The sequence below is a fragment of the Callithrix jacchus genome, chromosome X (assembly GCF_049354715.1).
Source record: "Callithrix jacchus isolate 240 chromosome X, calJac240_pri, whole genome shotgun sequence".
NCBI classification, from domain to species: domain Eukaryota; kingdom Metazoa; phylum Chordata; class Mammalia; order Primates; family Cebidae; genus Callithrix; species Callithrix jacchus.
This window is the reverse complement of record NC_133524.1, coordinates 28,892,010-28,901,602: the sequence shown is the minus strand read 5'-3', so window position 1 is coordinate 28,901,602 and position 9,593 is coordinate 28,892,010. Positions and strand designations below refer to the sequence as shown.

Genomic DNA, 9,593 nt, shown 5'->3' with positions numbered 1-9,593 from the left:
TGAAGCTGCATTCACCCACAGGTGCAGAGATTTTAAAGCATCTGGGACATCTGGGAGTTGATATGCTCATCCCTCCCAGGGGGGCCTTTAACCAATGACTGAACAGTCTCGGAATTTGAAAGTTCACTCGCTTGCCTGGTGTAAGGATAACTCAGACATAACTTACTCTCCAGAGTTTCCCCAGGAGGATCGTGCTGAAACTATTCTCAGAGGGGTGTTCCGCTGAAATTTCACTCTTCCTTGGTGTCTGCTGTCTTTCCTTGGATCATTCTCTTAAATTAATCAAACATACATCCTCATCTGAGAACCTATGTCTAGCTTAAGATACACCTATTGTACACACCTCACCGTCATGCCAAAATATTGCCGTCTGGTGACAGGACTAAGAGTATCAGAGTTCTTTGCATTCATTGCGTGACCGTTCTGATGAGAACACTTTCCAAAGTGCAGCAAGTTTCAATCTTCACAAAAACCACAGCGACTCACAGTGTAAGATCTCATGGAGGTGGGGCTCTGGGCCTGGAAAAATTAGAGCAGTCTGGATGCACGCCGCTAAGAGACGAGCGGGTAAGAAGCCTTCTGAACCTCACGGGCCCCCGTACTGACGTAATTAGTTTGTGACTCTCATTAGCCAATCCGGTTAGTGTCTCTTTGCTGCTAACCTACTGCTTTCTGCCACCGTCCGTCCTCAGGGTAGGCCGGCTCTCTCCTCTGAGCTTTTAGGGGTTTGCTTTTCCAGAACAGCTACAGCAAACATTGTTCAAGATGTCCCACAAAGAGGGCAGCACAGATGACTTCCCAGACGTAGGGACTGAAAGCCTGTTCAGCCCAGAGGAGCAGTCCGGAGCAGCGGCGGCGGCGCCGGAGGCGTCCTCAGACATAGAAATGGCGGCCGCAGAGCCATCGACCCAAGATGGCGGTGATAGGAGGGATGGTGGTTTCCGGAACGATGCCAGCACAGAAAGTCGAAGCACTGACCGAGAAAGTTCAGGTGAAGACGTCGAACTTGAGAGCTTGGAGGCGCGTTTCCTCAGGCGCGGTGGAAGCTTATTTTATTACCCTTTACCGGGAGAGGAGGAGAGAGAAGGGGAGGAGCAAGGAGAGGAGAGCGTGGAGGGAGGGGATGAGGAAGAGGAACAGTCTCAGGTGTGTTCACAATGCGGTGCTGCCAACCATGAGCAGTGTCCGTTAGAGGAGGATACGGTGCTGGAGGAGTGGATTTCTGCAGAGACATCTGCCCTGCCCCGACCTCGCTGGCAGGTCGTTCCTGCTCTTCGCCAGTGGCAGCTGGGTTTAAGTACCCGATTTGTCTATGAGGCTTGTGGGGCAAGAGCCTTTGTGCAGCGTTTCCGCCTGCAATATCATCTTGAAGGCCATTTCGGTTTTACTAGTACTGTATGCTTGAACCAGCGTGGCACCCGGCTGGCCACTAGCTGTGGTAACCTAAAGGTGACAGTGTGGGACTGGGTGCGGCAGCGGCCACTACTGAACTTTGAGAGTGGTCACCAAATTAACGGCATCCAGGCTAAGTTCCTTCCTAACTGTGGTGATTCCACACTGGCCACGTGTGGCCACGATGGGCAGGTACGGGTAGCAGAACTAATCAATGCATCATATTGCAAGAATACGAAGCATGTGGTGCAGCACAAGGGAGCTGCCTATGAGTTGGCTCTGGAACCAGACTCTCCTTATAAGTTCCTCACTTCAGGTGAAGATGCCGTTGTCTTCACCATTGACCTCAGACAACACCAGCCAGCTTCAAAAATTGTGGTAACAAGAGAAAAGGGGAAGAGAGTGGGGCTGTATACAATCTCGATGAATCCTGCCAATACCTACCAATTTGCAGTGGCTGGAGATGATCAGTTTGTACGGATATATGACCAGAGGAGAATTGATGAGAAAGAGAACAATGGCGTACTTAAGAAATTCTCTCCTCATCATCTGGTTGATTGTGATTTCCCAACAAACATCACCAGCGTTGTGTACAGCCATGATGGCACAGAGCTCCTGGCCAGCTACAGTGATGAAGATATTTATCTCTTCAACTCCTCTCACAGTGATGGTGCTCAGTATGCAAAGAGATTTAAGGGGCACAGAAATAATATCACGATCAAAGATGTTAAGTTCTACGGCCCCAGGAGTGAGTTTGTCGTGAGCGGTAGTGATTGTGGGCACATCTTCTTCTGGGAGAAATCATCTTGCCAGATCATCCAGTACATGGAGGCGGACAGAGAAGGTATAGTAAACCATCTTGAACCCCACCCTTACCTACCTATGTTGGTGACCAGTGGCCTAGATCATGATGTCAAGATCTGGACACCCACAGCTGAAGCTGCCACTGAGCTTGCTGGGTTAAAAGATGTGGTTAAGAAGAACAAGCGGGAACGAGATTCAGATACCTTGTACCGTACTGGCATTTTTGAGAGCTATAGGCTTCAGCCTCCCACGCAACAGATGTCACAGAGAGGTCATCACCCTGGCAAGAGAGATCACAGAGCTGCGTTCCCAGATGAAGAGTTGGATGAGGCTTCCAGCACGTCAGATACATCTGAGGAGGAGGGCCAAGATCAAGGGCAGTGCTTACCATCTTGAAGGCCTCATATCCAGTCCAGCTAGATGCCACTTAAGTACACTGGACTTTACAATTCAGTTTGACTAATTTAGAATTGTCAATAGATTAATAGATTTGCTTTTTGTCTTCTAGTTTTCCAAATATATGCTAAAAGCCATCTCTTCCATCTCCTTCCTGACTTTCCTTTCTTCCTTCCACACATTCTTTGTCTCTCATTCCTTTCCTCTGTTTCTTTATGCCTCTTTTGTTACCTGTTACCCCTTATATGAGTGCATACACAACTTATTTATGCCTCTTTTTCTTTATTCCCTTATAGTTGACCTCTAAATTTTCCTAATTTTGTTGAAAAAATTAATGGCCGTATTAGATATATCTACTCATTTCTAACATTCTGAAAACTATTACCTTTTTACTTTTTTCATCTTTTAACAATTGTTTTTGAAGATCAAGTTCTTAAGTTGACTTGAAAGTTTCATAAATGTGTTTATTCTTTAGGGGGAAACTAAAGCAAACCATAGTTTTGTTATTTGAATACTGACACTTGGCCACACACATACACATGCACACACACACACACATAATCTTAGAAAAGGAAAGAAAAGTAGTATTTAGATTAATTCCTAACACACACACACACACACACACAGCCTGAGAAAAGGCAAACAAGAGCAGTATGTAGATGAATTCCTACCCAGGTAATTCATCCCCTCAGAGCAAATAACCTGGGATTATCTGCATTTTCTGAATCCATACGTTAATAATATTGGTTAATAATATTGGTACACTGAAGTTGGTAAGAACTAAGTTGAATTCAATCACATGACATTGTGTACTCTGCACATTAAATTTTCCTGAAATTTTATGCATGGGAACTCCCACAGCATTGCATTCCAGGAAGTCCTCCTGGGACAAACATCTCCTATAAGATGCCAGCTAGGAATATAAACATCTCTCCTATTTGAAAAAATATATTTTAATTAACTTTTAAGAATAAGTTGCAATAAAAATTGTTTATACATGCATATAACCGTTTGATATAGCTGTTAGAAACATTTTGTTTGACATCCATGTATTGCTTAAAATTCAGCTGTTTTATGAGTTTAAATTGTTCAAAAAATTGTTGCAATAAAAATTGTTTTATACTTACATATAACCATTTGATATAGTTGTTAGAAAATTCCTCTTTGACATCCATGGATTGTTTAAAGTTCTCTCAGTTGTTTTATGAGTTTAAATTGTTTTAAAAATTGTTTTAAGCTTTACTTAAAATAAATTTAAGTTACTAGATATCCAGCTACTGTTCAATAAAAATATTTGTTTTTATTTTATATGTGTTATTTGTGTAAATGAATGCAGAAGATTGCATTTTCCCTAACACCCATGAATATACCACACCATTCTTGTTTTTTTTTTTTTTTTTTTTTTAGAGACAGAGTCTGACTCTGCTGCCCAGGCTGGAGTGCAGTGGCACAATCTTGGCTCACTCCGCCTGCCTCCTGGGTTCAAGCGATTCTGCCTCAGCCTCCCAAGTAGCTGGGACCACAGGTGTGTGCCACCATGCCCAGCTGATTTTTATATTTTCAGTAGAGACAGGGTTTCACCATGTGGGCCAGGCTGGTCTCAAACTCCTGGCCTCAGGTGATCTGCCCACCTCAGCCTCCCAAAGTACTGGAATTACAGGCATGAGCCACCGCGCCCAGTCTGTACTGCACCATTCATTGCTGTCTTTTCTTGGGAAAGAAGGATGTAATGAAATATCCTGTGTCCTGGCAATGGCTTTTCTTTGGTAATACTTCTTGAGATGAATATTATCTCTGGAATTTTTGGGAAAGTGTAGAGTAATTTGCATAATGAGATTAGAATTTAGAATGGAATATAACAACTAAAGTTCCTGCTCACTGAGATCCAAAGCTAAGGACAACTGTCCTCTGGTCTGAGAGCCTCAAGAAGCCCCCACCAAGCTCTGCTGTCAGGAAAGGATCTTAAAGAGTCCCAAAGGAGAATTTATGGGCCATAAGAAGAGAGTTACAAACTTGAATTCCAAGCTTCGGGCCCTTTGTATAACTTCATGGGATGTATACCAGCAATAATATTAACAAAACATCATTTGGTATTTCAAGTGATAGTTGCTATCAATGAGAGCAAAAGTGAAAGCAGATAAATTATGCAGTTGTTTTTCCACCTGCTGTTTGGAAGGTCTGCCTCTGTGGGGAATTTATATTCTGCTCTCTTAGCTAAACTCAGAGTTTACTCAGAGTTCCCTGAATGGTTCTGAGATTGCTTGTGCTACGAGAGGCATTTGGTGAAAGATTTGGGAGGCAAAGGTAAAGTAGTAGCCACATTTATTTTGTGCTTTATGCTTAGAAAGGCGCTGCTGTGGCTCATGAACATTTTTGCTTCTATCCTGGCTTACCTTGTTGGTGTGGGGCAGCATCTGGGCCCACACCTGCTCCAGTTCTCCCTCATATCTTCCTTCTTCACTGGCTCCATAAAAAAGAATACCAGTTTTATGTTAAGGGCATTGATGTCATTGAAATAGGAGGTTGGAGGCAGTGAAAGATCAACATGGGCCCCAGACAGTCCTTGTGAGCTCCAGACATTCCTCATGGATTCCTTTTCCCCTTGCTTCCTCTACTTTGCATCACCTCTTCCCGACTACCCTGCTGACCTTGGGTTTCAGCATCTGATGCAAAGACAGAAGCCTTGCTGAGACTGATTACCCGGCTTCCACATTTTAATAAGGCGTGGACCCTATTCTAAGTCCCCGCTTATATGTGTATTACCCCCATATGTGTATCATCTTATATTTGTTCAACTGGAGTGTTTGTTTCTCTGATGGAACTCTGATTGATGCAACCTCCCCAACATGCTTGGGACTGAGTAAACCCCTGGTTACTTAGACTTGGACCTTTGCCATCAGAAGGAATTATAGGTCCCTAAAGGGAGAAGTTGAACTTCACACACACACACACACACACATTCTTATATTCTCAGTGTGAGCTGAGCTAGGGTCCACTGACCCAGAAGTGGCCCAGTCCTGGGAGCAGGAAAGAAAGGGAAGGGTGAAGTGGTATGAACCCCATTGTTCCTCAGTGCTGGGGGGCTGGGGAAACACCATCTCCTTCTCCTGGCCTGATCCAGGCTCCAGGAAGGAGAGCAGATTGAGTCTCAGGCCTGTGACTTCCTGTCCACACTGCCGATCCCTGGGTTTGAGGGTAGCGAAGAGATCTGGGGAAAGAAGGGGACGGTATAGGGAAAAGATGTTGATCAAGAAAGATGACAACCAGGGGTGAGGGCTGAAAGTGAATTAAAGATAAGAACACCATTTAAAAAGTAGAGAGGAGGGAAACAAAACCAAAATCCACCCCAAATCCAAACCTGCCTGGAAGAAAAGAAGATCCTCCGGTCTCACAGAGACATTATTTGGAAAGGCTTGCTTTCCTGCAGGAGCGCTCAGGCCTCAGTGTGACCCTACAGATCGAGGACGCAGCCTCTCCAGCTCGTCCTAGTCCTGGCTGGGGGCAACTTCCTCTTTGTCATCCTCCTTGTCTTCCTCTCTCCCTCGCTCTCTGTCTCTCTCTCGCTGTCTCCCTCTCAATGAAGCTCATGTGGTAGAGGTATATTTTGTTTTATTGCACTTCATTTAATACGTTTTGCAATTATTGTGCTTTACAAATACTGCTTCTTTTTTTTAAACAAATTGAAGGTTTGTGACAACTCTGCAATAACCAAGTCTATCAGTACCATTTTTCCAACAGCATATGGTCACTTCATGTCTCCATGCCACATTTTGGTAATTCTTGCCACAGTTCAAATTTCCATTATAATTTTATCTGTTATGGTGATTTGTGATTGATGATCTTTTCATTTTTCTTAGACAGCCTTGTTCTGTTACCCAGGCCAGAGTGCAGTAGGGCAATCATAGCTCGCTGCAGCCTCCTGGGTTCAAGGGATCTTCCCACCCCAGCCTCCAGGTATGTGGGGTCACATGCCTGAGCCACTGCACCCGGCTAGCCTATTTTTGGTAAAATTTTGTCAGAGGTGGTGTCTTGCTGTGTTGCTCAGGCTGGTCTGGAACTCCTGGCCTCAAGTGATCCTCCTGAGCGGCTAGGATTACAGGCAAGAGGTGACTGGTGATTACAAGCAAGAGGTGATCGGTCGTCTTTCATGTTACCGTAGTAATTGTTTTGGCACACTGTGAACTGTGTCCAGTATAAGACGATGAACTTATTCGAAGTTGTGTGATTTTTCGGTGCCCCACCCACCAGCCATTCCTGTGTCTGCCTCCCTCTCTTCTGGCCTCCCTATCCCCTAAGACACAAGAATATGGAAATTAGGCCAATCAATAACCCAACAGTGGCCTCCAACTGTTCAAGTGAAGAGTCACATGTTTCTCACTTTAAATCAAAAGCTAGAAATGATTAAGCTTAGTGAGGAAAACATGTAAAAAGCTGAGATAGGCCAAAGCTAGGCATCTTGTGACAAATAATCGACTAAGTTGTCAATGAAAAGGAAAAGTTCCTGAAGGAAATTGAAGGTACTACTGCAGTGAGCACATAAATGATAAGAAACTGAAACAGCCTTGTTGCTGATATGCAGAAAGTTTGAGTGGTGTGCATAGAAGATCAAAGGGACCGCAACATTCCCGTAAGCCAAAACCTAATCCAAAGTCAGGTCTTAACTTTCTCCAGTTCTGTGAAGGCTGAGAGAGGGGAGCAAGCTGCAGAAGAAAATTATTAAGCTAGCAGAGGTTGGTTCATCGTGTGTAAGGAAAGAAGCCATCTCCATAACACAAAAGTTCAAGGTAAAGCAACAAGTGCTGCAGCAAGTTGTCCAGAAGATATAGCTAGGACAGTTGTGTTTGTCTGTTGCATCGCTATAAAGAAGTACGTGAGGATGGGTAATTTGTAAAGAAAGCTTTTATTAGCTCATGGCTCTGTGGGCTGTGCGAGCATGGTACTGGCATCTGCTCGGCTCCTGGTGAGGCCTCATGGAGCTTTTACTAGTGTCTTAAGGTGAAGGCAGAGAAGGTACATGGCACGGTGAAAAAGGGAACAAGGTGGCAAGGGAGGTGGGGAACATTCTTTTAAACAACCAGAACAACCAGAGCCCATGTGAACTCAGAATGAAAACTCACTCATCACCAAGGGGATGGTGCTAATCCATTCATGAGTGATCTTTCCCCATGATCTGAACACCACCCACCAGGCCCACCTCCAACACTGAGGATTGCATTTCAAAATTAGAGTTAGAGGAGACAAACCTACAAACCATGTAATTCCACCTCTTGCCCCCCAAATCTCATGTTTATCTCACATTGAAAAATCCCGTTACACCATACCAATAGTCTCCAAAAGTCTTAACTTGTTCCAGCATCCAGTTCAAAGTCTTACGTTTCATCTGAGCCTCATCTTTCACCTATGAGCCTATAAAATGAAAACAAGTTGTTCGCTCCCAAGATACAATGGCAGTACAGGCGTTGGATAAACACTACCATTTCGAAAGCAAGAACGTGGACAAAAGAAAAGGGCTATAGGCCCCATGCAAGTCTGAAACCCAGCAGGGTTGGCATTAAATTTGAAAGCACCAAAATAATCTCCTTGACTCCATGTCCCACATCCAGGGCATCCTGGGTCAAGGATTGGGCCCCTAAGGCCTTGGGCAGCTCTATCCCTGTGGCTTTGCAGGTTGCAGCCCTGTGACTGCTATCACTGGTTGGAGTTGAGTGCCTGTAACATTTCCAGGCTCAGGATGCGAGTTGCCCATCAGTATACCATTCTGGAGTCTGGAGGGCAGCAGCCCCCTTTTCACAGCTTCACTAGGCAGTGTGCTTGTGGGGAGAACTCTTAGAGGGGGATCCAACCCCACATTTGCTCTCTGCACTTACCTAGTAGTCTCCCTGTGAGGGTTCTCCCTCTGCGGCAGGCTTCCTCTTGGGCACCTAGGTTTCCTCATACATCCTCTGAGATCTAGGGGAAGGCTTCCAAACCTCCTTCACTCTTTCATTCCATGCACTGACTTGATACCATGTAGACACTGCGAAGGCTTGTGGCTTACACAATCCAGAGTTGTGGCCAGAGGGTCAGGAGGGAGGGGAGGGTGGGGAGGGATAACATAGGGAGGAATGCCAGATAAAATATGCACGTAAAGTAAAATAAATAAAGTTAATAAGAAAAAATACTAACATTAGCCCGGTGTGGTGGCACATGCCTGTCGTCCCAGCTTCTTGGGGGACTGAGGCTGGAGAATATCTTGAACCCGGGAGGCAGAGATAGTAGTGAGCCGAGACTGTGCCACTGCACAGCAGCCTGAGTCGATATTGCACCACTGCACTCCAGCCTGGGCCACAGAGTGAGATGAAAGAAAGTGAGAAACAGAGAAAGGCAGAGAGGAACTGAAGGGAAGGCAGGGGAAGGGATGGGAAGGGGAGGGGTGGGGAGGGGAGAGAAGTGGAGGGGTGGGGAGGGGTGAGAAGGGGAGCGGAAGGGAGAGGAGGGAAAGAGAGGAGAGGGGAGGGGAAGGTAAGGGAGGGGAGGGGAAGGGAAGGGAGGGGAGGGTAGGGAAGAGGAGGAAAGTGGAGGGGAGGGGAGAAGAGGGGAGGGTAGGAAGGGAAGAGGAGGGAAGGTAAAAGGACAAAGCAAAGGAAAGGAGAAAGGAAAGGAAAGGAGAAAGGAAGGAAAGGGAAGCGAAGGGAGAGGAGCAGAGGGGAGGCGAGGGGTAGGGGAGGAGAGAGGAGAGTAGGAAGGGAAGAAGAGGGAAGGAAAAAGGAAAAGGAAAGGAGAAATGAAAGGAAAGGAAAGGAGAAGGGAAGTGAAGGGAAGTGGAGGGAAGGGGAGGGAAGGAACAACTCTTGACTGTGAACTGCTGCTCAAGGGAAGGGAGGGGAGTGGAGGGGAGGAGGAGGGGGTTGGAGAGGGGAGATGAGAGAAGGGTGTGGGGAGGGGCAAGGAGAGAAGGGAGGTGGGGAGGGGAGGGGATGGGAGAGGAGAGGTTTGGGGAGGAGAGGGGACGGGTGGGAACG

General features: G+C 46.0%; 1 protein-coding gene across 1 annotated transcript; it reads left to right on the top strand.

Annotated features, from left to right (window-relative positions):
- The first annotated feature begins 667 nt into the window (after positions 1 to 667).
- Positions 668 to 3,593, top strand: LOC144581103 (DDB1- and CUL4-associated factor 8-like protein 1). Its single transcript, XM_078363413.1, has one exon. It carries the CDS (start codon positions 766 to 768, stop codon positions 2,590 to 2,592), a length of 1,827 nt encoding a protein of 608 aa, XP_078219539.1. The 5' UTR covers positions 668 to 765; the 3' UTR covers positions 2,593 to 3,593.
- The last annotated feature ends 6,000 nt before the right edge of the window (positions 3,594 to 9,593 follow it).

Bases quoted from the DNA above. Each gene is read 5' to 3' on its own strand.
- LOC144581103 (XM_078363413.1), top strand. From the start codon at position 766: ATGTCCCACAAAGAGGGCAGCACAGATGACTTCCCAGACGTAGGGACT.